Source organism: Taeniopygia guttata, chromosome 4A, assembly GCF_048771995.1.
Source record: "Taeniopygia guttata chromosome 4A, bTaeGut7.mat, whole genome shotgun sequence".
NCBI classification, from domain to species: domain Eukaryota; kingdom Metazoa; phylum Chordata; class Aves; order Passeriformes; family Estrildidae; genus Taeniopygia; species Taeniopygia guttata.
In genome coordinates, this window is record NC_133029.1 from 16,064,587 (window position 1) to 16,088,649 (window position 24,063).

Sequence of the window (24,063 nt, forward strand, 5' to 3'; positions counted from 1 at the left end):
CCGGGATCCAGCTGTGGATCTGGCTGGGAATCCCACTGATGCTTTGCAGTGCCTGCCTGGACCAGAGGCCAGACAAGATTAAGAGAATAAAGTGGGTATTTATTAAAGGCCTTCAATAGGTTCACCTTGGGCAGTGCAAAAGCCACCAAGGACATACCAAGGATGGACGATGGTCACGAATTTTTTAGACAATTATAAGTTTGGTCCATTTACATATCAGGGGTTAATCCTCTAATTACAGCTTCAGGCAAAGAAGTCATATTCTCCCTGTTTGCTCCCCCCCAATTCACTTTTGTTGATACTTTTCATGGCCTGATGCAGTAGAGTATCCTTGAATCTCAGGCCTAGAGGGATTGTTTTGTCTGACCAAAATGTGAAGACAGTTAACTCACACTCTAGATGGAGTTTGGAGTTTTACACTGATGCAGTACAGGGTTGTAAGGATATAAAAGCTGAAGTCCTAAGGCGGCACCACAGCGCCGAGGTGGCGGCTCCTGTGCCGGGAGGAAGCAGGGCAGGACGGGGCGGAGGTGAGCATGGGGGAGGAGAGGTGAGTCAGGCCATCAGACAAATTTAGAACATCCTCTCCTTCCAAATTTAATCTCCAGAAGACAACTGGAGAGGGAGGACAACACTTCAAAGGGAGGAAAGCCACTGTGATTTCCTTCAAGCAGCATTGACGCTTTTTTGTTTGATTGTTTAAGTTGGTATTTGTGAATATTTTATGAAGATGTTTAATCTGTGTGTGGTGTTGAAAAAGGCCTCCTGAGTAGGGTTATTTTTTCTTCCCCCTTCCCCCAGGCATTGGGGAGCAGAGCTGCCAAACCCTGAAGTTCAGCTTTATCACATTTTATTATTCTTGTGGAAAATGGACTCTTTGCCACCATAAATTAAGTTCCTTATGTTACCATTATACTTTCAAATCATTGCACTCTCTTGAAACATGCTCAGAGAAAGGTATCTCTTGCTTATACTAAGCAGATCCCAGCTATCTCAATATAGCATCTTTGTTATTAATAAACTCATGCTTAAGACACACAGCTCAGGCTTTTAATTTTGCTCAATGTGATTTTTAATTTGGGGCAAAGAAAGCTTTTTCAGTCATGTTAGATCTGTTTAGTCGCTGATCTGGTTCAGTGTGCATTTGCCACTTCCAGCTTTGACCTTCATGAGTGCTAAAGCATGATTAAGCCTCAGGTTTCAGATCTCTTTCTGTAATTTTTCCTATTTTTCCTCATGGTTCTAAATAGAGATGCCACAGTTTGATTATTTCAAAACCATTTACATGAGATCCTTGTTTCCTACTGCTGTCAGAACAAATGCTGCTCCAAAAGACAGTGACTGTCTGGCTGTCCTCTCTTCCCCACGCAGCATCACCAACTCCTGAGCCAGAATTCCTCTGGGTTTGGTCCATGCTGGAATTGTAACAATTGACCCAGACCAAGGCCAGCCTGGTCACTTGTGTGTCCAGAGCCCTAAGCTTCAAGTTGTATGGAAAAGGAGGATTGTTTAAACTGAATCCAATTTAGCTGCCCTGCCAAACTAGACTCCTGACTGCTGGGAGACAAGCAGGAGCTGTGCACAGCAGGCATAGGAGCAAAACTGTTCCAGCAGGGGTGAAATTCATGCTTTCAGTCCCTTGGTTAGCTCCCAAAGCTAAAGCAGGGTCTCTCTGAAAAGGAGAACTTCCCCTTGCCTCACCTTTGAGCAGCCAGGATATGAGGAGGAGGAGGGAAAGCAAATAAAGTTAATTAACATGAGGTAACTTCAGACACACTGAGGTTTGCCCAAACCTTTCATTTCTGGATCAGAAGTGATGTCAACACTCCCAAAGAGCATCCTCAGTCCTAAAGAGCTTCCCTGTGTCCTGCTGGGAAAGCCAGAACTATCTGTGCTTCCATTCCCGTACCTGCACACCTGCAATGGGGCATTTCAGGGAGCTCTTTTGATTTCACATAATTTTTTGTACATTATAATCCAGGATTTTCAAAATTTTTGGAAAGTAAGTTGCATTCCTCTAGCAAATAGAGGATTTCCCTGTGTGTTAATAATAACAATAAATTGATTATTGCCTTCAACAAAAGCCAAGCTGCTCAACACTGGTATTGTCCATGGGTAGACAAAGGAGAGTTCATTCTCATTAAATAAATTTTTGCTCTAGTTTGTTTTCCACATTTGCCTTTTCAATTCTCACTTCTTCCTCATAAGCAGAACTGAAAGTGTTTTTTAAAGAATTTCAGAACATTATAAGTATTTATGAATTTAGGACAAAAAGTGCCTTAGACCCTTTATTTCTGTGATTTACACTCCTAAATCACCCAGGCTGCTTCCATGGAAATCCATGGGGTGCTCTGAGAGTGTCTCCCCACCTTCTGTGGAATAGAGAGAATCTGGGGAGTGCCCACAGACCAGAACTCATAGATAACCACAGGTGAGTTAGTGAATAATTCTGATTTTGGAAGAGTCTCACTTCGCACATATTTTTAAAGTACAATGAGGAAAATCTGTGGTAGCTCCATGTGGCACTGGGATGAAACACCTCCAAAAAGATCACACCCCAAAATTCATATTAGGGGGCTTTTCTGTTCACTCAGACTGCTGCTGCTGCAGATCTGTGTGCACAGAGACCCCAAAGCCCCAGGGAAGGTCAAAGCCCTGCCCTGTCCCTAAGGCAGAGCAATCCGAGGGGAATGGGATTCTCACTCCTTGTCTGTTCCCTTGCAGTACCCTTCTTCTGCAGAGATTAACTTCAGGAAGATGGTGTGGGACCCCAAGAGAGGCTTTGTCATTCCCTCCCACTCCTTCGTGCCCTCTGGGATCCTCACGTGCTCGGCCCACGTTAACGGCAGCGTCTTCAACTCCTACTACATGGCCCAGAGGCTGGGTGAGTGCCAGGGAGGGCACAGAGCCTGTGTCATTGGCAGCTCCTGGGTGTCATTCCTTGCTTAGGCTCAGTTCTGTCTGATAGATCTCCCTGGGCTGCATCTGTAGCAAGTCCAAGCTGGAATGCTAAAAGTAAACTTGTTCTTCCTTTTTTTTCCCCTTATTCAATAGAACTTGGATTGGAGCCACTCCTGGTTTTGAAAAATGACCAAGTGCTGAGGTGGTACAAAACAGGAGTGTTTTATTCAAACCCCACCAAGGTTTTGTTTGCTTGGATTGAACTGTATTTACATTAAAACAACTGCTGGGTCAGGACAAAGCAAACAGCAGCTTTCTTTTTGCTCCTGGTCATTAACCACGTGTGATCATCGTAGAAAAACCTCACTACACTGATAATTCACATCTTTGCTTTTTATAGATTTTCTCTTGGTGATTTACTATACCATTTCCCTTGGATTTACTGCTGAGCTTCAGCTCATAATTAAAATTGAATTTGAAGCAACTAAACATTAAATTTTTGAGTGCTGGGCATTTATATGAAACCAATTAGAATTTATTTTTCTTTTGTTTTCCATGTATGTTCTTTATCTCCTCATATATCTTCTATTTACATGGACGTCATTCCCATTAGTTCATGGCATCTATACAGTCAGCACTCAGCTTTGAACAACAGGCTTGTAAATTTGTGTGGCAGCCAAATAGAAGTCCTGTAAATCTCTCTCTCCTTTTTATTCCTTGTTGGAGTAATTCTTTATTAAAATTATGAATGCAAACCTACAAAATTTCTTAGGCCATCCCTCTGCAGCTCAAAAGGACCCAGGAAATCCCTTTCTGTTGTGTGTTACTGTCAATGGCTGGGTGTGGTTTTGGTATGGGCACCAAAAACTGATTAAAGTTCAGAGCTGATGTATTCAAGGCATTGATAAATGTGTAAGAGCAAGATTTGTGGATCCCACTGGGGGATTTGGGGATCCCACTGAGGTATTTGGGGATCCCATTCAGGGAGGAAAGTGAGCTGGGCAGGAGAGGGCAGAAGAAACATGTCTCATGTCCAACAAAAGAGGATCCTCTCATTTTGAGGCCCTCCAAATGAGAAGTCACCTTTGAAAACTCTTTTCTGCGAAGCTGATGAGAGGGTTGGAGCTGTGGCATATGGAAGAGCAGCCATTCCTGACTGTGTCCATGGGAGCAGGGATACACTGGTGCATCCCAGACTGATGCAGGGAGTGCTGCTGGTCACAGCTTTGCCTCTTCCATTGCAGAGGGCAGAATACAGAACCTGGCTCTGAAGGCAAGTGCCAAAAAGCTGCTGGTTGGAGAAACTCTCAAGCTGGAGTGCAAAGCAGAGACCTTCATCAACGGGCGCATCGAGTTCATCTGGACGTGTCCCCGAGGCACAGTGAGTGCATGGAATCCCTGTATTCCCCCTCTTCCCAAAATTCACAGGGCTGAGAAAACCTAATTATTACTTACTCTGAAATTTTCCAACCATTTATAAGCCTGTCATTGACTGAACTTTATGTCTGGATGAATCTAAAATGTCTCTGCCCTACTTGAACCTGCAGATTAAACTGCAAACTCACTAAAAAAACCCTGGCAAGAAAAGCCGGGAGTGTTTCCTTCTTTTTGGGAAGAAAAACTCCTTCATTCCTTCTGTCCTGGCTGTCTCAAAGTGACAAGTCTGAAATGCAGATTGTAAGCTGTCAATCTCCCCATCTATTTTGGTATTTATGAAGTAGGAAAAAGCAAAGGAAAACACAGCTGAACCTGTGGAAATAATCCCCAAAAAATGAAATGTAAATTCTGAGTCTTGAGCTTTCTGTTGGTGCCAAATTTGAAGTAGAAGTAAGAGTAAGAGACTTAATATTTGAAGTGCCAAACCCTCTCACTTCTCCTGAAAAAAAAAAAAAAACCAACAGAGGGGAATCATTTCCCAAATCACTTCATTTGTATATAAGCCTTTTGGGAAGGTGTAAAATGTGATTCCTAAAAACCAATTAATTTTATTTGTTTCCTTAACAAAAAAAAAAAAAAAAAAAAAAAAAAGAATGTCTGAATTTGTTTCAGTGAGGAGACTACAGGAAATATAGCATAGAATTTATAGAGGTCCAAGCACTACAGTTTTACTGAAGTGAATTTGGTTTCCTGAGCTCCATATGGTGGAAAATATTAGTTTTCCTATGAACTCTCCTTATATTTCTAACATTATAAATGTAAAACTTCCTGGCCAAATCTCTGGGATCAAAAATTCTATCGAAAGTGATAATGCTTTCTAAAATTCCCCAGGAATTTGCATTGGCACTTGGCTGTCATAATATATTATATTTCTGTCATAATATATTTATTTTAGAAAGCAGGAGGTTTTTAATACAGAAAAAATACTGACTGTGACCAAAATAAATTTTAAAACCCTCAAAACCAAACCCTCGGATCACAGCTCTGACCCTCCAGCAGCTGGGGTTTGGTCCTGCAGAAGGGCTGGGATGCATCCCGTTGTTTACCTGCCCAGAATTCAGTACAAAGTGCCACATTTCCACTCTGCTTCTCTCTCTTATTAGACTTGATAATGAAACTTCACACAAGAGCTCTTCCTGCTGATCTGCCTTTTATTTCAGTAATGGGGAGATGTAATTGTTTTGATAGGAGTCACTGCTTTCTTTTACTGGCAGCCTTGGAAAGGGTGAACACAATAATCCAGTTTAGGCGGCTTTTTGACCCTGTTTTTTGTGACTCCCAGCACCCTCACCCCAGGAGAACAATGGACCAGAGTGATGTCGTGTACAAAGCCGGCAGCAGCCTGATAATTGAAAATGTCACCATGGAAGATGGGGGCCTGTACATCTGCAGGACATTCAATGCCACCAGGCTGGAGGCCAATGTCACTGTCACCGTGTATGGTGAGTGCTGCAGCCAAACCAGGATGGACCAGGAACCAGCAGTGTTCAGCTTAGAGGATAATGCCAGACTGTAAAATCCGTTCATTGAAGTGGCACTAGGGAGAAAGTCAGCCATTAATCATCTATAACCTCTAATTAGTCAATGAAAATCAGCTCCCATGTTTCAAACAAATTCAAGAAGTACATTTAGATGGAATGTTGGGAAGGAATCCTTCCCTGGGAGGGTGGGCAGGCCCTGGCACAGGTGCCCAGAGCAGCTGTGGCTGCCCCTGGATCCCTGGCAGTGTCCCAGGCCAGGTTGGACACTGGGGCTTGGAGCAGCCTGGGACATTGGGAGGTGTTCCTGCCACGGCAGGGGTGGGAATGGATGGGCTTTAAGGGCCCTCTGACCCCAAACCCGTCTGGGATTTTGTGATGTTTGAGGGAGCTGAACTGTTTGAAAAAGCTGGCACCAAGTGTGATTGCTGAGGCCCTGGAAAATCCATCCTGTGGGCTCCACATGGACAAGAGATGGCCCAGGCACTTTCCACACCAATCCAGGGGTGATGTGAGTGCATATCCTTGGCTTTCCACATGAATTCCTTCATGCGAGAACAGCCCTTCGTGGCTGAGGCTGAGCTGAATGGGGGAGCTGAGGGAACTGATCCATTTGGTTCCGTGCAGGTCTGTATTGGAAAAAATTCCATGTGGGAACAAAGCAATCACAGGTGTGAGCTCTGTGCTGTGGCAGAGCTGCCATTCCAAGTCTCCCTGCTCATTTCTCTTCCCAGAAAAGCCCTACATCACGGTCTCACACAAGAAAGGGCCTTACTACGAGATTACCTCAGGACACAAGTCCCTGAAACTGGCTGCCAAGGTGGATGCCTTTCCTCGGCCCACTGTCACCTGGTGAGTGCCCCCAGCAACAGCAGGAATGCCTGAGCTCCTTTAGGAATCCTGTCTGGAATAGATCACCACCATTTCTCAGCACACAGGTCAGGGATGGGAGCTGGGAGTGCTCAGAGCTGTGGGCTGAGCTCAGCTGAGGAGCTGTGGCTCTGCTCTGGGCTCCTGAGCTCTGGGAGGCTGGGCCAGCCACCCCTCACTCCCAGGTATTATCATCACTGCTTTAATTGAAGGGGTGGGGACACAGTTGGGCTAAAAACGATTTATTGCTCAAATAAACATCAGTCTCAAAGGCCATGAGATATAGAGAGCAAGCAGTTGGCCACAGCTCACAGTAGTCACAAGTTCTTTGTTACAAGACAATATAGAACTTTCTGATCCAATGGACAGTTGCACAAAGTTTACTTTGCTTTCTAACCTATCACCTTTGCTCACTTCTGCTGCACTGTGGATACTTTTATTCAATGGACGAAAGTACACACAGATGCTTCTATTATAACATCTAAACTCTCAACTTACTCTATACAATTATATTACTACACTATAAACCCTTCACCACCTCACCCAATACAGTTTCTTACTTACTTAAGGCATATTCTTACTTACAACTATAGAAACATAAGTTTATAGTTTTTCTGCTTAATGTCTGTGAACTTTATTTTTACATCAATCCAAGCTTCTCCCAAGGCTGCAAATCAAACCCTTCAGTGTCTGTGGAAGTTTCTGTCTTTCCATTTACCACACCCAGGCTGTGTTCTTCTCCTAGCCATGCAAAAAATGTCCTGAAGGAAAAAGAGTGTGTTTCACTTTCCCTGGACACAGAATGATTTGGGAGATCCAAGGAGAAAGCTCTCAGGGAAGGGTTTCCTGCTTACCCCCAGCAGCTGTGATCAAGTCTGCAAGGGAACAGGGGCTAACAGGAAAAGGATATTTCTTTTTAATATAAGAAATTGTTTCTGTCCAGAACTTTTAAATAATGTCCTCCAATCCTGTGCTAGCAGATCCTTGCATTGAATCCTCCTGAGCAGACCAAAGGCTCCACCAGGAGTGCAATAGATCTGCTAAACAGGAGGGGCAACCAACAGCAATTCCAGGAGATATTCGAGTCTCTCTTTGCCCTTTCATCACTTGTCCTCTCTCCTGCTCTGTCTTTAACGGCCCCATCCAGTGCCTTTTGCATCTTTAACTGCATTAAATCCCGTGGGACAGCTGGCAGGGGCATGCCTGTCCTGGCAGAGAAGATGGCATTTCCCTGGAACACCTGCCCCGGGCCAGCTGAGAGCCTGGCAGGCAGCAAAAGGATGCTCAGGGCTGGCCTTGCTGCATTTTATTAGCAGTGAAATAACATGAAATCCTCTAATTTTAGTGAAACAGTGCCAGGAGGTGTTTTTAATTGCTGCTGTTATTCAGGGATGGGGATGTCTGGGGAGCTGAAGTGGGGACCGACCCCTTCTCCCTGCCAAGCCTTTGTTCCTGGGCTCAGCGTGGAGCTCTTTGGTGGCTGCCTGGGACCACCAGAGCTGCCTTCCCTTGGAGCCCCAGCTGTTGATGTTGGAGGTCTCTCAGAATGGTTGTTTTTGTGACTGCAAAGGAAGTTTCCAGCATCCTCAGGCAGTGGGAGATGCCCCAGCATCCTTCCACCAGGCCCAAAGCTCCGTGTGAGGCAAAGCCTGGCCTATTTCCTAACCATAAACCTGCGTGTGGGGTGAGCAGTGACAAGGAGCCTCTCCTGCAGGTGCTGCTCTCTTGCCCTGAGGGACTATTCCAAGCTGGGAATTCCTCACTGACCTCCCTATGGGCCAGCCTTCTCTAGGTTACAGAGTTTAACTTTTTCAGAAGCAGTAAAGGCCCACAAAGACATCCTGAGAGACAATTCTGCTGAATTAATTTCTTCCTTTAAACTGGTGACACACATTTTGCTATTCCATGATTTCCCACAATGTGTGTTGCTCATCCAGCTTCACTTGGGGGCATTTAGATCATAGTTGAGCATGTGAGAGGCACTGTTCATTCAGGTAAAATAAAATAAACCACCTTTTTCCTGTGTGGAATGAATCCATCCCACAGCACTGGAGATGGTCTGGTGTGGAAGGATAACAGGAATAAATATCCAATCCAAGCAGTGATTCTAGACCTGCATTTCCTGTGCTGGGATGACCCTTTATTCCTCTAATGTGGGTGACAGGGTTTTTGAGGGTTGACAGGGACTTGACAAGCCTTGATGGAACTTCCCAAACAGGTACAAGGATGGCAAACTGATCAAGGACAACCACACCTGCTACGAGCCAGATCCACTGAAATACAGACTAGGAATACGAGATGTGAGACCAAAACATGCTGGGAACTACACCATGGTCCTCAGCAACCCCAAATACGGCCTCTACAGGAACCTCACCATGCAGCTGGTGGTGACAGGTTAGTCATCCTATGTTAGTCATCCTATGTTGTGTGATCCTGCTGCGCCAGTCAGCAGGAATGGGTGGCACTTCCCAGGGTTTAGCACTGCCCAGAGATCACCACATCCCTCAGGAAGCACTGAAGCCCTCATTTCAGCTGCTCTGAGGAGTTGGTGTGACCCTGAGTCCTGCAAGTCCCTTCCCCTGGGACACTGCACCTCCCACAGCCTCAGCACTGAGTGCCGGCTCCACACAGGGAGGTGGAAATGCCTGGAAAGGGCACAAACATCACATTTTTATAGCAGCTTGGGAGGATATTGAGTAGAGAGGTCTTAGGACAAGTTCCCAAGAGAAGGGCTGGAAGTTTTATCCCTTGAGAGTTAAAAGCAGCTTGGGCAAAGCACTGGAGAACATCTGCTGGGACAGGAAGGGTCCCAGTGGGGCTGACGGAAGGAACTGGAGGAGCTGCCCTGGCTTTTATGTCTGTCCATCATCCTGCTCCAGATCAATTTTCCAACTCTGTATTTTCTGTTCTGTCAGTTCTCTTCTGGCAGCATTTGAGGGACAAGTTCTTTTTCAGGGGAATTTGAAGAAAGCCATGGTATGCACTGAAGCAGGTTCACGTGCCATAGAGGGAAAATAGATCTTGGAATGCCACTTATTAGCCTCCCTGGGTGGATAATGCAGGGCAGAGCCACACTGTCTCTTTGCACATCCACTGCCTCTTTTAATCCATTGAATTTGGCAACAGAGATTGAATTATGAGGCCAAGTAGGAGGTCAGCAAAAGTTAGCTCTGCTTTTGCTTTATATTTTCCACTTGGGCAGTGAGTAGTTACTGAAACAGGTTTGCTCTCTTTACTGGAGTGAATTCTTCTTACCCTCTTTACACTTAAACTATTCTCAATTGTCCAATTTTTATATACTTATGTATTGTTGCTTCCAGCTGTTGTGTTTTTCTCACTTCACCTTTCAGAAAGGAAGAATACCTAAAAAATAGAGAACTTGTCACTTAGGCACATCTGACCTATTAATAATGTTAAATGAGATATGATAACTTAAAAACCTGAAATAAGACATAAAGTAATGGGTGATTAAGGAGAGGAGGGAGCCAAGAACATGCTCATGGTCAGGTCCTGCAGCTCAGCTGAGCAGGAGGAACGTGTTAAGCTGCATAATTTGTCCACTTGAGATTGTTTTTCCACACAATGGTTTTGCCTCTTCAGAGAACGGAAACGTTTCAAAGGAAGAGAAAATTAAGAATGATAATAAACTATCTTGTCAAGGTAAATATTGGTGTTTGCGTGCAGAAGGGAGTGTTTCCTTGAGGAGCCGCTGCTCCCCAAACAGGCAACCAAAAACAAACAGAGCCTTTTTCTATCAGCAAGAGGCTATTTCAGGATGAAACCACACCAGCACAAGCTTTTCATGTTCATGTTGTGTCCAAGCTTGGGGCATCCCATCCCTCACACAGGGCTGCTCATCCTCAGCCTTTCCAGGGGTCAGCCCAGCAAAGGCTTCATCAGCAGTAATTATTTAATTGCAACCCCTCCATTCTTCGAAGTCCAGCAGCTGCAGGGGTGTCCCCAGCTGTCCCATGGTGATGCACAGGAAAACCACAGAGAAAACCATAAGTGTCCTTTTTCTGGTGACAGGAAGTCAGGGAATGAGAGCAGAAGAGGGAAAGACCTGCCCGGGGTGCCGTGGGTGGAAGCTGAGGCTGCAGACAGGGAGGGTTTGCTTGGCTGCAGCAGGATTGGCACCCAGCACCCAGGGAATCCTGCCATCCCTGCAGCACCCAGGGAATCCTGCCATCCCTGCAGCACCCAGGGAATCCTGCCATCCCTGCCAGGCTCTTCCCTGCAGCACCCAGGGAATCCTGCCATCCCTGCCAGGCTCTTCCCTGCAGCACCCAGGGAATCCTGCCATCCCTGCAGCACCCAGGGAATCCTGCCATCCCTGCCAGGCTCTTCCCTGCAGCACCACCCTGATGTGCTCTGTGTGAAGCATTCAGCCCAGGAGAGACTCATTTTACTGAGATTCATGTGGGTAGAGCCTAAAAGGGCAAATGGGCTCTTGAAGCTGCTCCAAACTGCCCTTTCTCTTGTGCTTCCCATCAGAGGGCAGGGACAGCGTTTTCAGGAGCTGCTTTTTCAGATTTGGGCGCTCCTTTCAAGTACACTCTGTAGCTCCAAAGTGAAAGCAGATTGGAATTCCTCCCTTAACTCTCCACAAATAACCTGGCACTTTACCTCCAGCCATCATGACTTATACCTGAGTATCACACCTGAATAGATTAAATTGCTTGGAGTTTCAGCAGACTCTGAGACAAGAGAAGGAGACCAAAACACACTCTGTATCCCCTTTCTGCAGGGATTATCTGAAAGAAACCACCTCTGAGCTGGAGGTGTGATTAATGTCTCTGCTCAGAACCAGAGGCAGCCTGCAATTACTGAAGCTGGGATTTGAACACAGGGATTAATGGAGGTGATGGGAAAATCCTCTTGGGCTTCAAGTGGACACATCAGTCCACTTGGATGGAGTATCAGTTTGGCATTGTGTCTAAAAGGTGGAGCCTGCACCTGATAAACCTCCTGCTGACTAATAACCACATACCCTGAGAGTGAAGAGCAATTTCTGTTTGAATAACAGCGTTGCTCCCCAAATCCAGGGCCAGCCTTTCATTTCAGAAGTGAATCTAAGAAAGAGTGTGAGTTCTGATCCACACTATTGAAGAGAAGAGGAAAAATTACGTAAGCAGACTTTGGAATGAGGAGAGAAATGCCGTTTGAATGTTTTCTGTTGCTGCATGGGGACACTGCAATGCAGAAATTATCAGTAATCACACAGCCCCCTCTTCTGAGAGTCTCTTCACAACAATCCATCATTAATGTGCCCCAGGTACTCAGCTGGCACTCAGTGTGCTGTGACAAAGCCATCAGCTGCATTTTTGTGCTGGGTGCAGAGGAAGTTCAAAGTTTAAATTATTGTGAATTGTTTTGCACAAACAAAGTATAAACAGCAGCAGAGCTCGACCTTCAGATTGCTCTGTATTAATTTTGGCAGTGAGTTTTATTCACTAATAATGGCAGCAGAGAAGAACCCTTTAAGCAGGATGAGAACAAGATCAGAAGTGCCCTACCTGTGCCTCTGGTCACCCCTGCTCCCACTGCAGCTGGAATTTATTCTTGCAGGAGCACATATCTCCGTTTGGAGTCACCTTGGCTCATTGTAGGACTCAGGTCCCCAGGAGGTAGCTGATTGCATTTTCAAAACACTCCTTCTTTACATATTTACACATCAAACACTGTCCAAGAAGCGGCGGGTTGCTGTGGTTTTGTTTTATTTGATTAAATTCTTACTGAGAAAAGCTTCAAGAAAATAATGTCCTGAAGAATTTGGAAGGGAGGGAGCAAGGAGAAGGAACAATCCTAGCAAACAGCTGGTGGCTCAAAATCTGAGCCAGCTAAGGAGGAGAAATGTGGGAGAAAAGAGTTATTCCAGGCTGGAGTGCAAAGCAGTCTCAGAACTAAACATAAACAACGCCCTCAAATCTATTTCTGGCCAAGCAGACTGTGTTTCATCCTCACCTTGTCCAACTCATGTGCATCCATCAGGGCTCCTGCTGAGCCCTTTTGGAGCAGCCAGCATGCTCTGGCCACCACCTAGGGAGTGAGGAGAGTACTGAAGCACGAGTTAATTCAAAAGTGGGATGAATAAGCTCCTTCACCACTTTGCCTTTCTTCTTTGTCCCAGAGTTTCTCTCCTGTGCTCCCTCCAGACTCTTCCAGCAAATATTGCTTTGGGTTCCAGCTGCTCCAGCCAACTGCAGTTGCATTCCCTCGTAGAGTCCTTGATCCCCCAAGCTTGTGTTGTATCTGTAAGAAAAGCAGGATTAAGGGCTACAAATAACCTCCACAGCAGGCAGCAGAAACTCAGGCTCCTGCAAATTCTCCCTCTCCTGGGAAGGGCTGGAACAAAAGGGGTGCAGGGTACTGGTCACACCTCAGTTTGTTACCAGGCAGGAGCAGCTCCACAGCACTGAATGATGCACATTGGCCTACTCTGTAGTCAGGCCAGCTCTTCATATTTTGGTTTAAAAATCAAAGGCAATTCTGTGCCTGACCTTCCTTGGCTTGTAAGGGATGAGTGGACATCAAAGGAGTCCCCAGTGATCTCCACAAAAGCCAAGAAATATGTGGTAGAGAACAAAACCCCATCACCTCCCCCAGAAGGGAGCAGGGAGAGGGGAAGGAGCCTTGGGGATGAGCTCAATGCATCTGGGCTATACCAGGGCAGAGGAAAATTGCTTTTAGGGTGGAGGATCTCAGCTCCAGCCAGTGCAGGACACAGGAGACATCCCGCAGTCCCTTGTGTGTGGAAGGGTCACTGAAATCCCTGAGCTGAACACTGAGAAATAATTATTTTAGATTCTTGGTGAAATCCAGCTGATGTTCAGCTGAAGGACTGAGCCACACAAATGCTGTCCCTTCCCCAGGGTCCTGCCAGGGCTGGGTTTCCTTTGTGGAGAACATCCAGCTCCTGCCCAGCTCCTTGAAGGAGGAGCCGCTCAGGGGAAGTCAAAAGAGAAAATCGAATTTTCCACCTCCTGGGCCAGCTGAGCTAAACTAGAAATCCCAAAATAAAACCCATCCAGCCACTGTTCCAAAGTGTTTTCAAGTCCAAGGCTTTGCTTTCCTCCTGGGTTCTGGAAGCAGTGTCTGTAGCCCATGGATGCAGGACACAGTGCTCCAGTCCATGCTTCCAGCCTCAGTCGTCAGGCACAGGAGGAGAGAAACAAATTTTTCCGGGGAATTTGTGAAAGAAAAATGCAGCAGCACAAGGAGGCTGCAGCAACCCTTTCCTGCACATTTATGAACAAATCCTGAAGAGTTTTCTCCCTGATATCATCCCAACCTGTACACTTGCAGCTCCCAGGAGAGCCCCTGATGAAAAAGTCATTTTGCTGGAAGTGGCCAAAGCAATTTTAGGAAGAGGAAGGTGGGGGCCTGCTGGAGCTTGCCAGAAGGATCTGAAGCATTCAAGTCACGTCTTTGCAGCAGCAATCTTGGTCTGACAGCCCCTAAAACCCACAGTGAGGGGGGAAGTGGCAGCTTGTGCTTCCCATCCTGTCCCTAAGCCAAACATTGCAGGTACATTAACTGATTTTTGGAAAGCAGGCAAAGGGGACAGAGAGAAAAATCCTGGAAAACTGCCTGTTCTGCTTAAAATGAGCAGTTCTTCATTACCCATTTCCTTCTGAACTCTGTAAGAAATAAGATGGGGAAAGACAGATGAGAGAAACCCCTTTTTTTGCCCCAAAGCTGCATTGGGGGTGAATGACAGCTCTGGGAGAGCACTGGAAAAGAGATTTCTTCCTGTTTTGAGAAGAGAGAGATATCCACAGGTCAGAAAAACCCACTCTAAGTACAAGTCACCAGCTCCCCAATTCCCACTAACACTGAATCTCTGATATCATTTGTGTAATTCAATTGCCCAGACCCAGCTGCCCCCTTCTTGCAGTAAGACCACTAGCTTCCCTCAGTCATTAAACTCACACCTGGCTGGTCCTCCTCACTCAATCCTGATTTTTTTTTAAGTGGCATTTTTGAAATGTCTGTAACTAAAGTCAGAATATGGATGCCTTTTGTTTCCATACCTCTAGGTGCTATTTTATCTTAATTAATATGGCACTACAAACTGAGCTGCACTGCTATTTTAACACCAAAATTCCTTGTGGGGCAGGTCAGATTCCCTGTGATTTTTCTTAATATTTGTTCCTCCAGGATCCAAGTGCCTGCTTCTCTCCCAGCCCTGGCATTCCCTGCCCATTCCAGAGGGTCACAGTGGAGCAGCTGGAGATTAGGCAGGGGCACAATCCTGTCCCTAATTCTATTCCTGGCTGTGGTGTCTGATGGAGAGATTTTGGGCACTGTTTTCAGCTGTTTCCTCACAGGCACCGTGGGGACAGGGCTGTGCACCCACCTGAGAGCAGCTGTGTGTACAGGGCATGGGGAAAACAACCAAACAGCAACAATCAGCCCCAGAAAAGCTCCCAGCCAAAATCAGCCAGGCTCAAACACAGTGCAGTGGTCAGTCTGAAAACAAAGTGTTTTCAGATCATTTCACTCAGTGTTTTTCTTTCTTTCCTTTTAATAAAAAAGGAAAGGAAAGAAATGTGAAATGAACTCAAATAACTTTGTAATTTTGGGTTTTACTTCAGGGGGAATTTCACCCTTTCCCAGTCCAAGCCTGCACTAGGAAGTTCTCTCTCTACCTTACAGAATATTCACTTGTATTTCCATTAAGTACTGTGCAAACATCAGATAGAAGGCTCCCAAGTGCAAATATTTTTTGGATTTTGGGAAACAGAAAAGATAAATAGAAAACAACTTGCAGCTCCATCAAGGGTTTTAATGAAGCCTCCTGTCCAGCGAAGTATCTAAGGTTGAGATTAATGCTTCACTGGCCTCTCTATGTTATTTTAACGATGTGCTTAATGTGAAAAGATTTTCTGAAGCAGTTTAAATGGTTGTGGGGAAGGTGCATAAATAGCAGTTCAGTCAGAGGGCACTGAAAGAAATGCAAAGTTTCTTTAGAATATGCAGAGAAACTTTCTCTGTGCGTCCTCTAGATTTGGATGCTCCTTTGGGTGACAGGTGTAGAACGCCTCATGGCACCTGCAAGGAATTTAGAGAGAGAAAAGTTTTGCAGAGGGGTTCATGTCCTAATCCTTGTACATATTATCTGCTCCTAATGCCACAAACTGGAGATAACAGCAGCGAGGAAGGTGAGATTTGCATAATGCTGATCAGTTTGAAACCTGCAGTAAGCAGAAGTGCTTTTTGATTGCATTTCCCAGTGCAGCAGCAGCCAAATCTTTAGTTATTCAGGTCAGCTCTCACAGCAGCAATTGCACCTCTGCAAGGCGAGCTGGGGATACAATCACACTTGGAGCCAGAGAGGACGAAAAGCCATTTCTTTGGATGCATTTAAAGCCATCTGCACAGCCCTCCTTCCCCACACAGCCAGGGACCAGAAAGCTTTTAAGGTTTGTTTGGCTTCTTCTTGAGAGCGCTCAGACTGGGGAGGGCCATGGCCAAGGGCTGGGAGAGGCTGTGGGGAGCAGGTCCTGGGGAGGAGGGGTGGGGAGCCTCAGTGGGATGGAGAGGGAAGGAAGGGATGGAAAGAGCTGCTCTGGCAGTGCTGGCTGAGGATCTGTACCCCCAGCCTTGCCCACACTGGGCACAAGCAGGGCTAAGGGTTTGTGCATAGTCCCTGTGCTGCTCAGTGAGCAAATGTCAGAGAGAAAAACTCTCCCTCAGTGATGCCAGGCTTTGGGCTCAAACCCCTCTGCAGGCTGAAGTGAGAGCCTGTCCACAGGGGACACTGTGCAGGTGCAAGCCCTGAGGAACCAGCCAGTCTGAGCCAATCCAAAAGGTCAATCCCACCACAAAAAACAGTTCTCCTCACAACTGTTAGCACAGATAAGATCATGACTGTAGAATTCTGAAAATATGGTATGAGATTGGCAAGAATGCATGCACACAACAACAGGGATTTTAACATTCCTTTTATACACTCTGCATTACTACAAACCACCAGAGACAATGACAATTTTCACTAAGGAACTTTTAAACTATTAAAATCAGGTTTCCATCACCCATGGAGGCAATTGCTGTAAATAGGATTTGGCTCAGCAAGGGAAAGGGCAAATCTTCAGCTGCCTGCAGGGACATGGTCAGAGGTGAAATGGCCATGGCAGTGGGGTGGAAAGGTTTAATTCCAGGAAATATCCCCTGTAGGAGGACCCCACTTTCACCCCCTAAACCCTCAGTGCTCCAGGGCCAGCACCCTGCGGGGACAGGGGAGCACTGGGGCATGGGTAAGAGCCCTGTCCCTGTCCTGTACAGGTGAGCAGGGTCACCTGCAGGGCCTGTCCCTGTCCCTGTCCCTGTCCTGTACAGGTGAGCAGGGTCACCTTCAGGGCCCTGTCCTGTACAGGTGAGCAGGGTCACCTTCAGGGCCCTGTCCTGTACAGGTGAGCAGGGTCACCTGCAGGGTGACACCATCTCCACCACCCCCTCTGCAGGGAAAAGACACAGACACTTGGAAAATTCTTCAGTCTCTGAATTTGTGCCCACAATCACCCCACCCTGTGTTATGTGAAAGAACAGATGGGGAGGCGTTTCCCCTCACACTTAAAAAAAAATAATTGCTTGATCATAAATACTGACTATTTCAATTGATGAATCATTTGGACTCATTTTAGGTCTCAAGTCATATTTAATAGTGCTATAATTGTGGCATGAAGAATTCACTCCTCGCTCATGTATGTTCTTCTTAGAGTTGGAGCAAGTTAAATTATTATTTCTTTTTTAGAGGGACAATTTAAATGACAGTCAAGCAAGAATATATAAAAATGTTCTGTTATTAAACGACTGTGATCAGTCCTTGTCTCCTCATGCTCTTTCACACACACAAACACCAGTTTCCCAAGTGTGTAAAGCTTTGTTTTCACAGCCCAAACAACAACACTTGAGTAACCTTTCACATACCACTTGTGTAACCTTTCACACTGAACTTGGAGTCTTTCTCCAAGTGAAATCACACTTGTGAGGTCAGGCCAGCCATGAGATCTGAGACTGAAAAGAGAAACATCTGAGATAATAAAAAATGTGCTTCCCTCTTCAGGGAGAAGTTACAGAATTACTTTTATGATCAGAAATAATTTATTGATGGGAAATGAGATGCTAGGGAAGGAAATTCACCGTTAGTCCCAATAGTTTGTCCTGTGAGTTGCTCAGGAATCTTCAAGCACATGGAATCCTGTGGCTCAGCTCAATGAGAGCCACAGCAAACAGGGGCCAGCATTTGGGTTTCTCAGGGGAAATGTTCATCAGGACCTGCTGAAGGTCCTTTAAACAGCCAGTGTTTTATGACAGGATGGGACATGACTGAACCTACTCCAGTCAATGCTTCCATGGGGTGGAGAAGGAAATACTGATGTGTTTTCAGGCACTGGTGAGGTCAGAAGACCTTTCAGAGCTTGACCATGAGAAATGCCAAGTGTGAGTCCCAACAAGACATGGATCAGCCTTCTCAGTCCTCTCCTAAGAGGGCTGGAAGGCAAAAAAAGACTATTTAAAAAAAGAAGAGGGAAAAGGCTCAAGATTGATGAGGTGGGCAATAGCTCATATTTACATATCTGGGGCCTCCCTGACAGCAGAAAAAATAAGTTAGCCCAAAAAATAGAAATCTAATCTACATTCACTTCCCAGCTTGTCAGAAGGCCTCGGTGCAGAGCAGCCCCTCTTGGCTGCACAGGGGTGTCCCACAGAGGGACCCCACCAATAAATCTGTTTGATTTCCTGTTATGAGAAGCAGACAAAGAGATATGGCCAGGGATGGGCAGAGCTGTCTGCACAAGGGAAGAGCCTGTGCTTTCACCCCAGACTCAAACCCACCCTGTCCGAGGTTAGTGAAAGTTCAGTTCACTTTGGGGCTTTTTTCCCGTTATTTCTCCTTTTCGTGCCTTCCCGTGGGAGCTGGAAGGAGACAGGACAAAGCATTTCTTTCCTGCTGGCAACGAGCTGAAAGTGTCACAAAAAGTTTGCTCTTGAGAGATTTCCAGTCTGAGGGTGTGAACTTGAGGCCCCTCCAGATGTGAGTAATGCCGTGACATTTTTAATGGCATTCACCGTGGCTGGTGAGAATTTCTTCGCATTTCTCTCCAAGTGTTTTCCCCACACCACTCCTTCCTCATTCTCTTCTCCCCTCCATCCAGTGCATGTTACACACACACAGAAAAGGAAAGACTTCAGGTGAAAAAGATGTTTTTTCCCAAAACCCTGAGGATCTGGTGACTTTCAAGCAGCTGCTTGAAAAGGTTCCTCTAAGGAAGGGAGATCACCCCTCTAATTCCATTTTGCCCACAGTCCAGGACTGATCCTGATCCTACAGCCAAGATGTGACCAAGAGATGTTCCATGGCATGAATTTTCCAGAAGTCCAGCAGGTTCCCAACAACACTGGAAAGGGATTAGGATGAATGTGGTAGCATTGCAATGTGTTTTGTGAAATATCACAACCAACACCCTTGTTTCTGTGAAGGAAGATTTTCAGAACTGCTGGGAATTCCCCACAACATCAGGAGCCTCACTGGATCATCACTTCTCCCAACAAAATATTTCAAAACCTTTATAGATGTAAATTTGCTCATTTGAATTTTGTGGGTTTTTTTTCTCTAGAGAGACCTAAGATCTATGAAAAGGAAACAGATTTTGATAAGGTTGTGAAGGTGGAATTGAGAAGCAAACAGGAAATCCAGTGCACAGCAAGCGGGAATCCTGAGCCCAGGATCGAGTGGAAGTGGCAGCCCTGCAGCCTCACAGACACCCTGTAAGTGACTTCCCTGTGGATGAACATGTTCCTGAACAGCTGGTTATTTCCAGTCTGGTTTTCTTTCCACTCCATCCTAATTATCTGAGCTAAAATCACAAGCAGAGTGAAGATCTCCAGGGTTCTGAGCCCAGCTGGTGTCTGGTTGTGTTTGTGCATCTTGTGTATTACCTGAATTGTGTTAAATAAGTTTGAAGTGACTAAAGATCATTGAATTTTCCTTTACCTTGACCAGCAATGCCCCTCTGACTTTCCCTAGCCCTGCTGAATGCTGTGAATATTTAAAAAGGAAAACCAGCATGATTTGTGGGCAGAGCTAACACACCTTTTGCCCTGCAAGAGCTTCTTCCAGAGAAACCTGGTGAAGGCTTGGCTTTCTTAAATCCATATGGGATTCATGGCACTTCCCAAGGGCTGTCTTCACTCGTGCATGCTGGGCTCAGGCTCCTGTGGCAGCCTCCTGTGGTGTCTCTGAAGCTGGGAGAGGGAATTGTGCCTTACTGGGAACCCTTCTGTGTTGCAGGCTGAGGTGTGAACATGCAGCAAAATCACTGGGTCAAAGCTGCCAGGGAAAATCAGGACGCCTTTGGAGATTTGCCTAAGGAGACATTCCCTTTGCTCCTGCAGCTTCCTGAGCAGAGGGGTCTGCAGAGAGAGGCCTGGGCTGATGCCCATTGCTTCCCTGGTAGCCTCTGGGCACGTGCAGGAGCCTGCACAATTCTGGCCGTGCCAGCTCCTCCCTGCAGTGAGAGGGATGAAATCAGGTTTTCCACCCATTAAAAAAATGAAGACAGATCTAGAAAGCAAGGGAGAAAAATGCTGGATAGTGCCTTATTTTCTCTACTCATTTATTGCTGTGAATGGCAAGCCATGAGACAGAAAAATCAGGGAGAATCCTTCCCCAGGTGTTCTGTCCAGCACAGGGATGTTGGGTGATCCCCTGGTGTGCCTGCCCAGGGAGGTATCCCGCAGTTACACTGCTCCTGGGGGAATAACCTCAGGGATTGGATGGCTTTATGGGCACTGCAGGGCAGCAGGAGGCACAGGGCTATGCTTGGGAGGGGTTCAATGAGAGCAGGGTGGAAACACCACATGGAAACAGGTTCTGCATCCTCTAGGAAAGCCACAGAGGTGACCCGAAATCTTTTCCAGACCTTTCTGTCTAGGGGGAGAGAATTGGCCATGAGTGCTTAATTCAACCAGATCCAAACCAGTGACCTGGTGGCAAAGGACCTCACATAACCCTTGTTGCAGCTTTCTGGCTCTCTGATCTTATCAATTTAAATACAATTGCAGAGTGGCTCTACCTCTGCTGGCCCCAGGGGCAGCCTTATCTTGCTCCAGCAGAAGCTGGAGGAGGATTCCTGTGGGAAATGACACAGCCCCCATTTCCTTCTGTTGTCTGACTTCCTCTCTCTCTCTCTTTCTCTCCCCCCACTCTGCCTCAGCAGTGCCCTTTGAATCCCTGAGCACCAGCATTGTTCCTTAGAGCTGGGATGTGATTTTACTTCCTCTGAGCTTTTCCCCTTCATCCTCAGGACAGGATTGTGCCTTGCAGGAAGTCCCTCAAGATCTTCTAATTAAGGCCCTTCTGAGAGCTGCAAACCCTCCCCTGGCCCAGGGTGTTGCCCCTGTGCTTTTTGTGGCTTTGACAAAGGCAAGGCTGATTTATGGAGGGATTTTCTGCAGCATCAGCCCTTGGTCAGTGCCTGTAAAAGTCCATTTTACCTCCTGAGACCCTGTGATGGGCTCAAAGCCTTTGCATTTCTAGGAATGAGAAGAGCTGTGTCTCTGCTTAGTTTTCCCAAGCTGAGGAAGACAGGGAAGTTTTTGGCCCTGGATTGTGCAGCTGGACCTTCCCACATGATGTGTTCCACACTCTGCTCCTTGCCCATTTTCCCAAATGAAGATTGAAAAGTGTCTTCTGTGGAATGTGCAGCATTAAAGCGTCCTTCTGCTGTTCTACCCCAGTATTTATCCATTCCACTCCCTCAGCCCACACTTCCTGTTGGAAGCTGAGCACAGGCTGACACTCAGCAACATCCACCTCCCCACAGTTTGGGGTGACTGGCATTTTGAATTTGAAAATATAACTTATATTAGCCAGATAAAACTCACATGATTGAATTAATTGCCTAGTATTTTCCATTTCTAATATTTACAAAGATTGGGGGGTTCATTGCTGGTCATGCACTGATTTTGTTTGCCCCTGTCAAGGTGCTTTCTAAATAATTTTGAAATGTTGCATAGAAGAAATGGAGGAATTTTGCAAAGTAACAGACTCCAGCAGTAACGGTTTTTAGGAGTATTTAAGACCTAAGATTATTGTATAAGATTGACATTTTCTCACTCCAGTTCTCCTCCCTGCTTACCTTGAACATCATCTCTGCTTCTCCACCTCCAGATGCAATCCTGAGGGGCCAAAAGTTGTGGTTTGGGAGAACACAGTCATAGGAAACAAGATCAGAAGCATTGAGAACACCCCCATGAGGCAGGGGGATAAACCAAAGGTATGTGTGGGATGGCCTGGGGGTGATGTCAGGGGATGCTCACCCCCAGCTCGTGGTTCCCAAGCTGCTGAGGGTGCTTTGCATGCTTGGAATTCCCCAGCGCTGGGATCATCCCAGATCTCTGCTCTTTACAAGTGCTGGAGTTTGGGAATGATGTCACCCACCCTATTTAAACTCTCCCAAGACTTCTGGGTCAAAACCTTCTGTGTCTCCCTCAGTCTTGAGAAAGTGTGGGAATGGTTCAGTTCAAAGGGTTCTGTGATGTGAACGCTGATAAGGATCTGAGTTAATGAAACACTTGGAGAGTTGTTGGTCCTGCCCCCCTTTGTCCTGCCCCACTTTGTCCTGCCCTGTTTCCTCTACTCCCAGCAGCAGGAGCTGACCAGGTGTGTGGTCACAGGCTACAGGTACCTGCTCCTATTTCCAGAGTGTGGAGGTCTCAGGTTGGAGCCACTTCCCGGGAACAATGAAGGAGAGAAAACCTTCCTTGGACACTTCCCAGCCTGCTCCCCCTTCCAAGAGCCCTGGGATCACCCTACTGTGTGAACTGCAGAGATCCCACCAGGAATTACCTGTTCAGTGCCCCCCAGGTGTCTGCAGTGACACTGGCTGATGTTCCACACGTCCAGTCTGGGAATGTGCAGTGGATTCAGGGCCTCCTGGCTCTGCTGGGCTCTGGCTGGGATTTCCTGCTGGACTTGCAGGGTTGCTGCCTGCAGGAGTGGGTTTGCAGCTCCAGGTTTGGAGGTGGATGTTGCAGATGGTTCAGTGGCTGATCCTGCAGGGTGCTGGACGCTGCTGTTCCAATCCTGGTTCACCTCTGAGCATGGGAGAATCCTTGAGTTAGTCCTGTGCTTAAAGTTACGCACAAAGCTAAAGTGCTCTTCTGGACTGGGTCCAGACTAAATCAGCATCTGGCAGGATCAGTGCCTCAGCCATCTGCTCTTTGTCAGGGAGACTTTCCAGTTCCAAACATAATCCAAACCAGAGCTCTGAAAACATGGAGCTTGGGCTGGGAAGGAAAAAAACAGTGTTTGCCTCATTCCTGAGTTTTTCCATTGCTGGGAGTATTTATAAATTGGATTTATTTAGATGGCATAGTGCCCCTTAAGCTCTGGCTTTAAAGTATTCTTTAAGATTTTTACATCTTAGGTAAAAGCAACCCCCTGAAAGTGCTAATTATTCATAAAAATGGAGGTTGGTGAAATTTACCTTCTTTCTTCTTTTGCTTCTTTTTCTAAATTTCTTAACTTAAAACAAGAAGTTTCTTCTTTTTCTAAGACTTTTTGGTTGCTGCTTGGGCTGACAAGAGCTTTGAGACTCTCAGAGCTACTATTTGTCTCCATATATATTACATATATATATATATAAAATCAGCTTTTACATATTTAATTATTAAAGTTAGGAGCTACATAATTTTACAATTTATAGTATACTCATTCTTTTTCTGCCTGGCTGAAAACACCGTCTGAGGTGCTTCCTATTAATTCTTATGTCCTGATTAAGATTTATTCAAATTAATATAACTAAATTATAGGAAACTCAGGTTTCACTCCCTGCGTACATTGCAGACAGTTCCTCTCCTTCCCCCTTTCTGAAGTTCAAGACTCTGTGCTAATATTATAGAATATCATTTTTAAAAAGTCTCTGAGGAAAAAGTCTTCAAACTTTTCCTAGAGTTTTATCAGTCGTTATTCCCACCAGGAATGGAATAGACAGGAACCAGCCCAATCCATTCCCACCATGTTCCAGCAGTAATTCACCCGCATTGACCAAGGAGATGGAAAAATAAAGATGCTGGAGTCTGAGCTTTCGGGAACTGTGTTAGGAGCCTGGGGTTAACTGAGGCTGGGGATTTTCCTGTGGGATTTGAGCTGTCCCATGAGCACTGGAGTCTGGGCAGAAGGTGGAATTCATCTGGGTTCTAGGATTTGTCAGTACCCAAGAGTTCACCCTTGGGAGCTGAGGCAATAAAAGCTGGTCCAGCCACATGTGGAAATTTGCATTAACTGTTAAAAGCTAAAAATATGGAATAACTCCCCTGGAATCACCAGATCTAGAAATTTGCCCAAAGCAAGCTGGCAGGGCAGCAA

The 24,063-nt window shown here is 46.1% G+C and overlaps 1 protein-coding gene across 2 annotated transcripts in view; it reads left to right on the forward strand.

Moving 5' to 3' along the window:
* The window catches only part of LOC100229347 (vascular endothelial growth factor receptor kdr-like), a 124,305-nt gene that overhangs the window by 49,097 nt on the left and 51,145 nt on the right, over positions 1–24,063 (forward strand). For both annotated transcript variants that reach the window (XM_012573084.5, XM_072929250.1), the window contains exons 5-11: positions 2,725–2,884; positions 4,146–4,282; positions 5,621–5,780; positions 6,551–6,668; positions 8,905–9,080; positions 19,310–19,460; positions 21,865–21,970. In XM_012573084.5, coding sequence (XP_012428538.5) covers positions 2,725–2,884; positions 4,146–4,282; positions 5,621–5,780; positions 6,551–6,668; positions 8,905–9,080; positions 19,310–19,460; positions 21,865–21,970 — 1,008 coding nt within the window. The remainder of the gene's footprint in view (positions 1–2,724; positions 2,885–4,145; positions 4,283–5,620; positions 5,781–6,550; positions 6,669–8,904; positions 9,081–19,309; positions 19,461–21,864; positions 21,971–24,063) is intronic.